Genomic DNA, 14,597 nt, shown 5'->3' on the forward strand with positions numbered 1-14,597 from the left:
ATATGCTGGAACACATTCTTTGTAGCGTATGCGTTAAACCTGGGTGTGAATACCCACTGTGCCTTCACTGTGTCTATTTTTACATTTGCTAATCATCCAGGAAGGCCAAAATCATTAAGCTTGCTTTGAAAGTAAGCAGAACAAATGTCTTACAAGACAGGGATTATCACCAACTCATTAGGAAAACAGGAGGTATGACTGAAGAATGTGCAAGTCGTTCTGGGTTCTCTGAACAGGTTGCTGTCTGGCAGTCTGAGCCCAAGGCTAGTGTTTACGAAAGAATCTTTTCCTTGCCACTTTTTAAAATAGGTAAAATGTGCTTGTTTAACTAAAGAGCACTCAGTGGGTGTAAATATTTAGTATAATATTTTGAGTTTAGTATATTTATTCAGTAGATTGGATTTTCCTAATCCAAGACCAGCCTTTTTGTTTAATCATTCGCAAAGCTTTGTACATACTGTACATAGTGGTGTCCTAATCCAAGTATACCACTGACTATTTCCATAACCCATGGAGAAAAATGCCTATTATTTATTTCAGCTTTAAAATGATAAATATACCACATACAGAAGGTCCAGTGACTCCTGCCAGAAGATAGCAGATTAATCTGGGCCTTTCTCCAATAAAATATGAATGTCCATCCAAAATAAATCCCTTGTGAGCAGGACATCTGTGTAGTTTAATCTCTAACTAAGGAGGCGACTGTAAGGACAAAGTCAAAGTCATCCATGTAAACATGCAGCTCACGTGCCTCATGTGCTCATGTGCCTGGAATCAGCTGTCAGCAACGGCAGGAGAGAGCAGAGCAGGTCAAGCCATTGTCTGATCCGAGATCAGATCATGACCTTGCCACATGGAAAGCGCATCCTGAGATCTGATGTGTCGGGAACAGAATGAGAATTTCTCATTCACTCACTGGAAACTATTGCTTTCAGACGGCTTCTCTGTTCAAATGTAAATAAGCCATTTTTTGCTCATTTGTATCCTATATGGCAGCAATACGTAGAACACTGATATAATGAACAGAATCGATTATTCACAGATAACATGGTTTGGCTATTTTTCTGTTATGGAAGACACATATACAGCAAACATTTTACCCTAAGTCCACTGTGGATCTGTGTGCAACCATATTACATTTACATTTATTCATTTTGCTGATATTTCACACAGCCTGACTTTCAATTATGACAGGGTCAACACTGGAAGCTTTGCGGTAATGAGATTTGAACTAAACTTTCTGACCATTAGCCCAAAGCTTTATGCACTGAGCCAGGCAATTCACAATATATGCTATACTTCCATCCATCCCTCCATTTTACGTACCATTTATCCTATACGGAACTCGAGGCACAAAGTGGGGGACAACCTGTATGGGGTGCCAACCCATCCCAGATAAGCTATACTTCCCTTCTCAATTGTCACAATATACTATCGGTATTCTTTAAGCACAAAGAATAGCTTGTTAATTCATGCTTAGTGTAAGAAAACAAATTAAAAGATTTTCAACCATCAAGAATTAGTCCTAAACACAAAATACAATACATACTACCTATTTCCATCAAATACATTGCACACCTTGCAGCATAGACCAATAGAATTAGTGTAGTCATATAAAAACCTGGGTTTTGTATTAGATACTGATCATTCTTTAAATCTTCATAGAACAAGAAACTCATTTTTGTTTTTCTTGGTTTAGCTGCTAGAAGAAAAGAAAAAAAACGATTCAAGTGACTTTAACCTTCAACAAGTCAAAATCAGTATCCCACAGCAGAATTCTCGCTTTTGCTAGAGAGTCTGATACATTTAATCATTAAACATGGCCAAGACCTTCCTCCTTTCGCATTGGGAGTCCACTTGACTGACATTTAAAATGACCAACCATTTAAAATGACCCTTTTCCATAGACTCCTGGAAAACATGCAAGGGTATCTCATTTTCGAGTGAAGCTCTTGAATAATGTGTAAAGACTGGATTGTTGGAATCTTTTTATATAATGCTCCTATAAAGCTGATTGTGTCATAGTGTTCAAAAGATTAATTTCCTTTGTATAGCCAAGAGACAATCAGGTGGGAACAAACATCTTGAACCTTGGGCCAGAAAAGTGCAAGAATGCACTTGGTAATCTCCTAAGCTACTGTATAGTGCATTACATACTGAACAGAAAGTGGTTTCAATATTGTTTCAATATGATGCAACAGACAGACAGGTGTAGCAGCATATGGTGCAATATGTAACAAAATTATGTAACAACTGGTCTCAGATCAGACATGAAGAGACACTGTCTACATCTGTCTCGCTCGTTATTAAATTTAATCGATTTTAAAAGCAATGAAAAATAAACAAGTAGTCTATGATGTTCATATAATTAATAACATTGTAAGTTCTGGCGTCCTCTGAATAAAATGAACGATGAAAATTCTTTCTTTGTAGTCTACGTGAATAGTGAGAGCGGGGATGTAGGGAGAATAAGAGAAAGGGAGAGGTACAGGGATTGATATGTGATACGAATTGTTATTTGATTATCTTTGGTGGCTGGGGAAAGAATAGCGCATGTTCCTGCACCAGCAAAAAGAGATCAGTTCATTAAGAACATGTCATGTGCCTTACACCTCCAGCTACTGCAGCCCGAAAATTACAGACAGTGTGTGTGTGCGTGTGTGTGTGTGTGTGTGTGTGAGAGAGAGAGAGAGAGAGACTCAAATCAAGAAACCTTCAGCAGAAAAGAGTGGAAAATATTCTCTTAGTCAAGAAACCCATACTGATGCACACGCCTGTTCACAGCCTGATATTATTAGATCAGATATCGATCTACTCTTCTGGATAATGCATTTTAAGTGCACAGTAGTCTGGCATGGTACGTGCTGACATTAAGAGAGAGGGGAATGCAGATTCGACAGCTCTGGCTTATAACTAATGCAGTGAATTGCCAAAATTAATGATTGCATTGAGTTATATAGAGCATGTGCTTTCAATGCTCATAGACTGCTGTACTACTGTGGCTGACTACTTTATATTTGCGGGGATTAGGAGATGCAAGAAATATCTGCTGTTATATCACTGGCAAAACTTGAGGCAGCACAATTTACCCTGATCTCATGAGAATTTGAGTCTGGTTGCACTTTTGCTCTCGGATTCTCAGCACAGCAGCACTGCCCAGAGTCAACCAGAGCGTTTTATGTGACAATAACAAAAAACATGGCTGAGCCATTCTATTTTAGTACGTGTGGCCTTGGTTTCCTAATAATGCACCAAAATATGGTTCTTAGAACCGTCTTGTTAAACAGCTACCTCTTTCCTCTAGCTTCTGAACACACCCTGATTATAGTTCACCGTCTTGGGATTTGTCATGTATGTTAAAAATGTGCTTAGATGTAGAGAATCCATGGGCAACGTTCCCAAGTTTTAACTGTGATGAGTCAGAATAACTATGTATTGATTTATGAAGACAGTTTTTTCTTTAATTTTTTTCTCCTGTCTGTAGTGTATAGCATGCATATCTATATTACATATTACATATCTATATTATCTATTATACCTATGCATATCTATATTACACAATCTTGCCATACCCTGTCCAGGGTGTACCCCACCTTGTGCCCGATGCTCCCTGGGATAGGCTCCAGGTTTCCCCATGACCCTGAAAGAAGGGTAAGCGGTATAGAAGATGGATGGATGGATGGATGGATGGACAATCTTGCCATGATATCCAGTGATGTTTACTATGAATATATTATATTACTATACCTGCCAGCCCTTTACCTATTTTTCACAAGACCTCCTCAATTTAACATTGGACTAAGCTTGTACGAGTTATCACTCAAAAGATATGCCAAAAAAGCAGTCATTTTCTACACAATAAAACATGAGATGAGCCAATCAGCATATTAATCTTGAATGATTGGGCTCAGGTGTTCTATCAATGTTCTATCAATGTGTAGCTGATATTATACATGTACTGTATATAAGTAACAACAACTATATTGATTAAGGATGCATAATTTCATCCAAATGGTCAAAATCTGCATTTTCAGTTTCTGGTCCAAAGAGAATTTTTTTTTTTGACCTACAAAGATAACCCTTCAATACAGTGTCAAATCTAATACTTTATAAATAATATTAATGGTAATTAAATAAAAAAATTATTAAATATGCTGTTGAAGTTATTTGTGTGAATTATGAACAATAGCAATAATGAACTATAATGAAAGGAAAATGTATTTAACAGAAAAATCATACAGGTTTTCAACAATAAAAACAGTATTAAACCTGTAGCTACTTTATTTGTAGTACTGTACTTTAATATTGACCTGGATAAATAAGTATTCATTGTTGTTCGACTGAAAATGGAAGAAATGTCCTGTACATTTTCACATCATTATTGTTTACCACCAAATAATTGACCATAAGTTCTGAATGGCCATGTGATGTGGCCAAGTTTCCATCCACTTTTTGCGCTTTTCTGTTATCAACAAAGTGAAAGTGTGCAAAAAAAAAAAGTTTGCAAAATTTGCTCTCTCTTGCTTGTTTCCAACCAATTGGCTTTTTACTGATAAAATTGTGTGTGTGATGACGTCATCCAACAAGCTGTTCCATAAACCTGCCCTTGAGCCGTTTCCATACATAATTTTGTGTATTTTGCAAACTGTGTACCTTCTGGGTCCCACATGTCTTTAAATCTTTGTCTTTCGGATGAGATGTTAAACCGAGGTCCTGACTCTCTGTGGTCATTAAAAATCCTAGGACACTTATCGTAAAAGAGTAGGGGTATAACCCCGGTGGCCTGGCCATTGGCCCTTCACTATCATGGCCCCTAATAATCCCCATCTCTGAATTGGCTACATCACTCTCTCTTCTCCTCTCCACTAATAGCTGGTGTGTGCTGGGCGTTCTGGCGCACTATAGCTGCCGTCACACTGGTGGTGGTTGAGGAGATCCCCCCCATACTATGTAAAGTGCTTTGAGTGTCTAGAGAAGTGCTATATAAATGTAACTATAACTAATAACTAACTTGTAAAATGGAGAGAGTATTGAGACAATTAAATGAAACTGGGCAGCTTCCTGTCATTTTAATTTCACAAATATTTGCAATTGTATGAATACCAGAAGAAAACGTCAGAATGGAGTAGTTGCTTGTCTTATAGGGCTCCAAGTAATTGCCCTTATGCGACGAAGCCCATGGGTCTGTGAGGTAGTGGTGAGAGAGACACGTCACAGAAAGTCTCTGGTTGCAAAGGCCAACGAAATTGCATACCGTAATTCTTTAGCGCATCTTGTGCCACAGGTTTATGGTGCACTGGGTGGCTTTCCAAACAGTTTTTTATTTTTTTCCAACATTTGAAATATCACCATAGAATTTATGTGCTACCGTTAAACGAAAAAAGATTATGTCGAAATTCTATCAATAATTTACTTTTCGATCAGCTATATCGGTAAACATTTCAGCACGTTACACCTATTTTTTGCTAAAAAAAATCCTTGGATGGAAACGTAGCTTATGTCTTAAAAAAACAACGTAAAAAATTGAACCCGATATCGCAATATATGATTAACCTTATCAAAGGCACTGAAATGTTTTACAAACGGAATGTGCGGTATCTTCTTACAATAAGAAATATAATCCAGCTACCTAGCTAATGTCAATAGCCTTTTTTTGTATTTAAAAAAGTAGTCTTCTCTGCTAATATGAAAAATGTGGCTTTACATGTTAACCATAACAACTCTAATAACCACTGAGTTCTGCCTTGTATCCAATTGTACTAATATGGTATCACTTATTGCACTCTGCTGTCCATCTTGGGTGTTTTACTGGCCTTTGAGCTGATTGATTGGATGATTTAAAAAAAAAAAAAAAGTGGTTGAGATCACTAAGCCCTGAATATAGTTGAAGTTTATTTTTTCACATTCTGAAAACTCTGAGATAAAATAAATGAAGCCTTACAGCTGCTTCCTGTTGAATTACATAAAATATGCCTTGGTGGTTGTGGACACATCCTCAGTAAACTTCAGAGATCTGAGATATTCAGTGAAGTCTACAGTAATGCTTACAGAAAAGCAGAAGATCAAGCAGCTTCTCCTGCCCCCGTCCGTTTCTCATGATTGTACAAAATAGGAGAAAGCGCTTTCCCAAACTGGCATTCCTGCAGGGCAAGTTGTGCTCAAACAGTACTCATAAGCATGGCAAGGCCCAAATGGCACCATTCTGACAACCGGCAGACTCGCCATGTCAAACAGCGGCATTTTCAATTTAGTTTAGCATGCCGCTACCAGAAAATGAAATCAGAGCAGCGTGTCCTGTCTGTGCTGTGAAGCTGCCAAGGCCTCTTGTCACACTGTTTGCCCTCAATATAAGGCAATTTCAAAGCTTCATGTCCAGTGCTTGAAGTGGGCTGGTACTCATATGTACTAAGTACCAGCACCTGCATGAAAATAGAACAATAAATACCCTGTTTGTACACCCTTTGCTTGGATTTTTAAAAACTTGACATAAAACTATGTATTTCAGTATATTCAAATATCAACACACGGGCACAGTGTTTATTTATTCTACCTCTTAACGACCAACACTTGATATCAGTGTGGTTCTCTAGGCGTTATCATTATTGTTGCGCCTGCTTTTAAATAATAACCTTGAGCGCATGTTTAACAAATATGCACTCACTGTCCACTTTATTAGGAACATCTGTATACCTTGTCTTCTGCTAGTATAGCCCATCGTCCTCAAGGGTTGATGTGCTTTGATATGCTTTCCTGCTCAACATGACTGTAAAGAGTTGTTTATTGAATGATCATAGCCTTTTGCTACCGACTTTTCTTTCACAAACTGCTGCTCACTGAGTGTTTTTGTTTTTATTTTTGTACCATTCTGTGTAAACTGTAGAGACTGCTGTGAGTGAAAATCACAGGAGACGTTTGTTGAAGAACGACAGCACCATCGCATAGATAAAAAAAAATATATATACAAAATGGCAAGAAGTGAAGGCTGGGGCTGATCGCTTTCTAGCCTAGACTGTAGTTTCAAGCTGTTTATTTCTGACAGTTGCCAAAATGTCAGTGTGTTTACACTTGATAAAGTGCTAATTGGGGCTGATTTATTTAAGACTGCTTCACTGATATATCCATAAGTGTAATGAATGTCCACAAGGTGGATTACTTTCTTGACAAGTGCCTTTGGAGGAGAAAATTGAAGTAAATAGTCTTAACAAACAAGAGAACTGTTCGTTTTGTGTGGTTTGAACAATAGAGCTGGATAAAGGTATGCCCAACTTTTCTGTTTAACATGATTACTATTTTTTAGCCTTGCCTTTTGGATCCTGCTGTAGTCCAGAGTGGTGAATAACTAGCTGTTATGTGGTGCATAAACAATGTGTTTTATGTTAAGTGTGAGAGTGCACTAGCTGAACACACACATACACATTTCACACAACATGATTTTACCCATGATCATAGTAACCAAGGGCAACCATCATGCATTCAGTGCTGATGGTCACGAGGGATCCATTACAACAATACCAGGATTTATCAGCTGTCGTGCAGAAGACCTTTACTACTGCCAGCCAGTGTGTGTGTGTGTGTTAGTGCTGGTTTATCTCTTCTTGCTCAATAAGCCACAGAATGCAATTCCGAGTGGATCTGATGCAGTTAAAAGTGGAGGAAGTGAGTCCGCTCTATCTCATCCATACCTGCTCACAAACAAGCTCTGAAATCCACCTTTTATTAAAAAGCATGCACTTTATATTCAACGAAGCAGCGTTCTCTCTCTCTTACATACACCCGGGCAAATAAATTTGGATATACCGCAGTAAGATATACTTCATAGTTCATACTGTGAAGTAAAAAAAAAATAAAATAAATAAATAAAGACTTTCAATTCAACTCAGAAATAAAGCACTTCGCAGTCTGATTTTATTCAAGTTTTCAGTAAGTCAAGTCATTCAATAATCTAGTAGGAGTAGTGATTAGATTTTATCATTCTGAAGATGTTTCTCATCAAGTCAGATTTCCTGCCTACAGTCATATGCATAATTGTACCGACAGTATATCTATAATTATATCTATACAGACAAGATTGTGTGTACATTTTAATAGTGTGTGTGCGTGTGTGTCCGTCAGTGCGATAAAGTCCACAAAAAGGTCTGTTCAGAATCTTCCCTCACACACTATAAAATGAGGAATGGAGCAGAATAAAAGACAGAAGCACTGATCAGTTTGCATTGGCAAAGACAATCAGGACACCATGTCCTGGCCTGTCCTGAGTCCATTACCCAAAGCCTTCTTGGAAGATAATAAAGCCCCCCCGCCCCCCCATCTTTCACTACTGCTTAACCACTATGAAATAAATATTCCAACATTGTTTAAAGTCATCACTATCTACTGCATGTGTAGCATATGTGATTAGGCCTGTCGTGATAATTATGTTAACGACTTATCGAACGATATATGGATATGACCTCGATCATTTTTGCTGACCTCCATATCGACCATTGTGTTTGTTTACATAAGAAGGAATGTAACATTTTCGCCATTGCCACCGCTTCTGTCCTTTCGTCTGCTCTAGGGCTCTCAAATAAAAGTTTGAACTTCAAATATTTGTCAAATTTAAGATAAAAATGCACATATGAACACTAAAACTGCATGCATTAAGATGTAAGATGTGTAGCAAGCACTAGCACCCATTTGAATTAAAACATACTCTTGAAATAATTACACGCAAGATATTAACAATGCACTATGTTTTTTAAGAAGAAATATAGAAAGAAAAGTTCTAGTGTTTCAAATAATAGTCTATAATGTCGGGGATTGAGCTTCTTAAGCTGTGTTTTAATTACACACATTTTACAGTTTATGTGCAGAATGTGCAGTTTTATCTTAATTACAATGAATATTCGAAGTTTGAATTTTAAATTGAGAGCCCTAGAGCAGACGAGAGGACAGAAGCAGCAAGAATGGCTCAAATGTAAGTGACATTCATTTATATATAAACAAACACGCATGCAAGCACAACGGGCAATATCGAGGTCATGTCCATATATCGTACGTTAAGTCGATAACGTAATTATCATAACAGCATTTGTAAGTGCTACAGTAAACTTGACAAACTGTTGTTTCAACTTTCCAATAACATTGCTCTAGTCCAATACAGACACTGTAAATTTTATTTATTTTCTTATAATAAATAATAATAATGTAATAAATATCCAAGTGTCTCTGTTCCTCTCAGTTGATCCACCCTCCTCCTCCTCCTCCTCCATCTGATGCCATGGTTGATCTATGTTTGCATGTGTGTGTGTGTGTGTGTGTGTGTGTGTGTGTGTGTGTGTGTGTGTCTGTGTGTTGGGATGGGCAGGGGCAAGTAGACCGGCTGATGGGAGGAGGGGAGTTGCAGATGACTAATTGGCTCCCAGGGTGGAGATGCCATAAAACACATTTGATGATGAATGCCCTCTGGCTGCAGTCACAGTACACAGTACGTGTGTGTGTGCGTATGTGTGTGTGTGTGTGTGTGTGTGTGTGTGTGTGTGTGTGTGTGTGTGCGCGCGTGTGTGTGCTGTGGTGTTTTGGGAGGACACCCGAGTCTGGAAAAATACAAATATGTCAGGGATTAAATTTCTGTGTGTGTGTGTGTGTGTGTGTGTGTGTGTTCAAATAGTACCCGGGAGATTAAATTTTTTATGGCATGGTCTGCCACTCTAATCTAAGCTATACACACCCTTCCCATCCCCTACATCACAATTTTTTTATATATATATATTTTGCTCCTTGAACTCAAAGTGCCGAAGCGTTAATTAAAAGGTCTTCATGAATGACATTTGGAGGTCTCATTTCCAAACACGGTTCGCTCGTGCAAGCCTCTGGAGTAAAACTCTACAGGGAAAATTCATCAACTTAGTACACATTCTCATTATTTCTCATTATGATACAGCACAGCTACAATGAACAGCCTTCCGCCATTTTATACCACCTTTCGGTCAATGCTGTTGTGATGTGTCATCATGATTATCATTATTTTAATTCTATCTGTGTTTGAGGTTTGCACACAGTGTTGCCTGGAGCACTGGGATTTCGCTCAGGTGTGTAGCAGCTGAGGAGCCGAATAATTCAATTCAATTCAATTCAATTTTATTTGTATAGCGCTTTTAACAATGGACATTGTCTCAAAGCAGCTTTACAGAAATGATTATAGAGGCATGCAGGTTTGCTGCAGTTTTGCTGTAGTTTTTAACAGCTAACTCCATAGCACAGTATAATAGCACACATTTGCAAATAGTGTTCCAGTATCAGTGTGATGATTTGTCTCAACCTTCTATTTAACAGCAGACAAACCTGTCAAAAATATACCATAATAATAATCTAAACTATTTATCACTGTTATAATGAGCTGACTTATGTACCTGACTAGTTAATTGCTAAACTAGATTACGCTTGCATATTCCACAGAAGCTAAAATATACCACAACATGAGTTTCTTTATCACTATTAGCATTAGCTTTATTAGGTAGCCAGCTAGTTAGAAGCTAGTAAAAGAGCTTGTGCTGTCAAATTCTCTGCCATTGATTTAATAGTAACCAAGCTAGTCAGAATATAGCCTACCACAACAATCAAAACTATTTCGCTAATTAATAGCCAAGATTTTGCTTAGCACTGTTAGCATTAGGTAGCTGACTAGTTAGTTGTTAAACTAGCTTGCACTATCATATTATCTGCCATTCCTTTAACAGTAACCAAAATATACCATAGCACATAATATTTCTTAATTAATATTAGCATTAGCTAACTTAGGTAACTGGCTAGTTCACTGCTAGTAAGCTAGCTCACACTGTTATATTCTCTGCCATTTATTTAACAGTCAACAAATGTGTCAAAATATACCATAACAATCAAAACTGTTGTGCAAATCTTTAAAATGAGCTAACTGGGCTCATATGTAATAGATTTTATGCAGCAGTTTTGCAAAATTCTTCATTTTTAAAAGGTAAAATGTGTTCACAAAAATCTATACAATAGGAATGAACAATTTAAAAATGATGTTTTTCAGAGATCCAGTTGTCCATGACGCATAGCTATTTTTTTTTTTCCTTTTCTCACAAACCACAATTGTCAAACGTATTACAGTTGAGGTCATAAGTTTGCATACGCCATGCAAAATGTTAATAATTTTTAAAAAGTTAAGAGGGATCATAAAAATTGCATTTTGTTTTTTATTTAGTACTGCCCTGATTAAGATATTCCACATAACAGGTTTTAGTACAAATGATTTAGTACTGCCCTTCAGAAGCTACATCAAATAATTATGTTTCACAGAAGACAAAATAATAACAATTTACACAGATCATCCTGTTCAAAAGTTTACATCCCCCTGGCTCTTAATGTATCGTGTTGCCTTCTTGGGCATCAGTGAATGTTTGCACCTTTTGTAATAGTTGTGTACGAGTCCCTCAGTTGTCCTCAGTGTTAAACAATGGATCTCGACATCATATAGCTGCTGGAAAGTGGTCAAATATGCAGATGTTGGAAAAGCAAAGAATGTGCAGGACCTGAAGGATTTTTCTGAAGAACAGTGGGTATTTTAACTGCGCAGGACAAACAAGGGACTCAAACAACTATCACAAAACATAAAACCAGTCAATGATCCTCCAGGTAACAACACACATTGGTGTAAATTCAGTTATTATTGTGTCTTGTGGACTATATGTAAACATCTGTTATGTAAAAAACTAAATGCAATTTTTATGATCCCTCTTATAGTTCTTATAGTTATTAAAACCTACATGACTTGTCACTTATATTTGATAGATTGAATTCAAATCTCAATAGCTATAAAGACAAGTAAGTCTATAAATAACATCAATCTAAAGACTAATTTGAATACAGTTATGTTCTGTGAGGGAAAGCTTTATAGTTCCAATAAATAGTGAAAAATATTATTGTACACATAATGTGGCTAATATTTGAATAGTTATCATAAGTTCATAAAATATATCTGTATCTTTTTAATTTTTTTTATTGAGGCTGGAATAGACTAGCTAGCTAAGTACTTGATATGGGTTTTTCCAGCAGTTCTACATTTTTTCCTCCCCCACTCAGATTGTTCAAACCGACCATCCCCCATGAATTTTCAATTCAACCACTGATTAGAGGGCAATATTCAGAAGCAAAATCTGCTTGATGGGGTGCCTGTATAAATGTGTGCTGGCCCCTTGGCAGATGGTCATACTCTACTCCCTGACATCCAGCTTCCTATCACACTCATCAATCTGATGGCCAGAATTCTGAATGAGAAACATACCATCTGCTGTTCTAAGAAGGGGGGGGGGGGGGGGGTTGGGATGGACTGAATGGATTAGGTGTATTAAGCAGTTCATCTTTGTATAGGGAAGCTTAAATAAAGAGCTTTTCAGCAGCAGAAATGGTAGTATGGATTATGGAGTGCATGGATTTTAAAAACTGATTTAATTTCACCAAAATCAATTTGACCATTAATCTAATCCTTAGAAATAGCATGTAATTTTACCTTTACAAAGTTCTGAGATTTTGCCCAAGCGAAAGAATAATGCACTGCTCATTCAACATTCATTTTTTGCCAGTAGATAAATGATTTCTCTCGCAAGGATATGCGTGCACACCGAAAGCTTCCTGATCAACATCTTCCATGAAACACACAAGTTACACAAGGTCACATCTCTCCTGGATAAGTAGTCACTTCTTGCTACCTGACACTTGTTACCGTAGAGTCAGCTAGCGTAGTCTGCTGGACTGTATGTGTGTATGTGTGTGTATTCTGCCTGGCTGCCTGAAAGACAGCATTACTTTTCTCCATCGCTGTTATATTTCATAATGTATAATAATCCATGTAAACATATGAAAAAAATGCATGCTGACAAAGATGTCATATCAATCCTAAGCATATATACCAGTAGCAAACAGTCACACCCCTAACATGCACCCACACAGATTCTCACCCTTGTTCCTCCATCATCTCCTGCAGCTCCATGCACTTCAACTCCACTCGTCGCTTTCTCTCATGGTCCAGGATCTCACGGCGAGCCTTCTTCACCAGCACGGGCTTTGGTGGCACGGCTTCTTCTTCTTCCGGTTCTTCGTCGCCATTGGGGCGGGTGGCGGCACCCGGGGCACCATTAGCACTGGCCTCAGGAGAGGGCACCCTTGCCCCGTCGTACATGTCCACAGCTCTCTGAAAGAGAAAAAAGAGTGAGGGAACAGGGTCACTGATTGTACGATTATGTCCTTTACTCACATATATCTTACCTTACCTTAACCTAAATAATTAGGAGAATAATCAATAGTCATGAAAAAACTCTTGCTTTAAATTTTTTAATTCTCCTGATGGCAAAATTTGTTTCAGATTAACAAACTCTTATATGGTTGATTGACAGGGTTGCCAGGTTGGCGGTGTTTGATGCAATATTTGGCTAGTTTTGCAACAAGGTAGCAGGTGGAAAAAGCAAGTCCGCGGGTGGTGTCTTTTGGGCTAATTTAATCCAAGATCTTGTTTTAAAGCGAATAATCAGAAATTAAATCTAATACATTTCCAAAAACATAGGCTATGGGAAACAAAGGGAACATGTAAGTGCTAACAGTGTATCTACTATGTACAGAACCATTCTATTGTAAGTTATATAGCAAAAATAGGGATGGCAGACCACAGTGAACTTGTTTCCAACGCATACACTCCCAATAAAATTTGTGTCTAGATTTTTTTAAATAGCTTTGAGTATTTTGTGTGGCTTTTGAGCTGTAGTTAGACTAGAAATGTTGCTGAGAACTGGCAACCCTGTTTGTTACTCCCAGGTTAAAATGACTTTGACTATAATCACTGTAATGTCCTTGTGAGTTTTAAAAATTATTACAATGCTCATTTCAGCAATTGCATACAGTAGAGCTCATCAAAGGCCTTATAAAGACACTGAACCATTCATATCAATAATTATTGCTCATGGCCACACATTTGCTTGGTCACATTTTGGAAGCATGCTTATCGATGTGGACAGAACAACATTAAAAAGTACTTCATGGGTGATGGAGGAAGATATTTTAATTGACAAGGAAATAACATACCTCATTATTGTTAATGCTCATGAACACATCATTCCTGAATTCATTTAAGCATGTGTGCTAGTTCATTATGTAATAATATGTTAGTATTATAACTATGTTTCTCTTAATATAAAGTTGATATTAGCTTTAACATAGCAGATTCACTGAATGAGTTACGCAGTATTAAAGCAGGTAACTGACTCTGAGGGAAAATGATCTTCAGTGCACAAATTTCAAGTACACAAAAGTACTTTCTCAATAGTCTGGTTCATAGTTACACAAGGCTAAAAGGCATATGTTCAAATATCTATCTAGCACACACCAAAAGCACAAAAGCAAAATGATGGTGTGATGACAGAGAGATTGGGGGATGGATGGGTCTATTGTCTCCACCTCTCTGGGACAGATGCCGGAACTTGCCCCATTAATGGACTCATTTTTCATAATGGAGAAAACATAACCACAGTGTTTAATCAGTCACTGTCAAATAGCCTGAGGTTTTATGACGCATTCTGCATCTAACCATAAGCAATGATTGTCCC

The 14,597-nt window shown here is 37.6% G+C and overlaps 1 protein-coding gene across 1 annotated transcript in view; it reads right to left on the reverse strand.

The window, feature by feature from the left end:
- srrm3 (serine/arginine repetitive matrix 3) overlaps nucleotides 1-14,597 on the reverse strand; it is a 94,073-nt gene that overhangs the window by 34,459 nt on the left and 45,017 nt on the right. Inside the window, exon 2 of the mRNA XM_053618062.1 lies at nucleotides 12,960-13,192. Coding sequence (XP_053474037.1) covers nucleotides 12,960-13,180 — 221 coding nt within the window. The 5' untranslated portion in view covers nucleotides 13,181-13,192. The remainder of the gene's footprint in view (nucleotides 1-12,959; nucleotides 13,193-14,597) is intronic.

Source organism: Ictalurus furcatus, chromosome 28 (assembly GCF_023375685.1).
Source record: "Ictalurus furcatus strain D&B chromosome 28, Billie_1.0, whole genome shotgun sequence".
NCBI classification, from domain to species: Eukaryota; Metazoa; Chordata; class Actinopteri; order Siluriformes; family Ictaluridae; genus Ictalurus; species Ictalurus furcatus.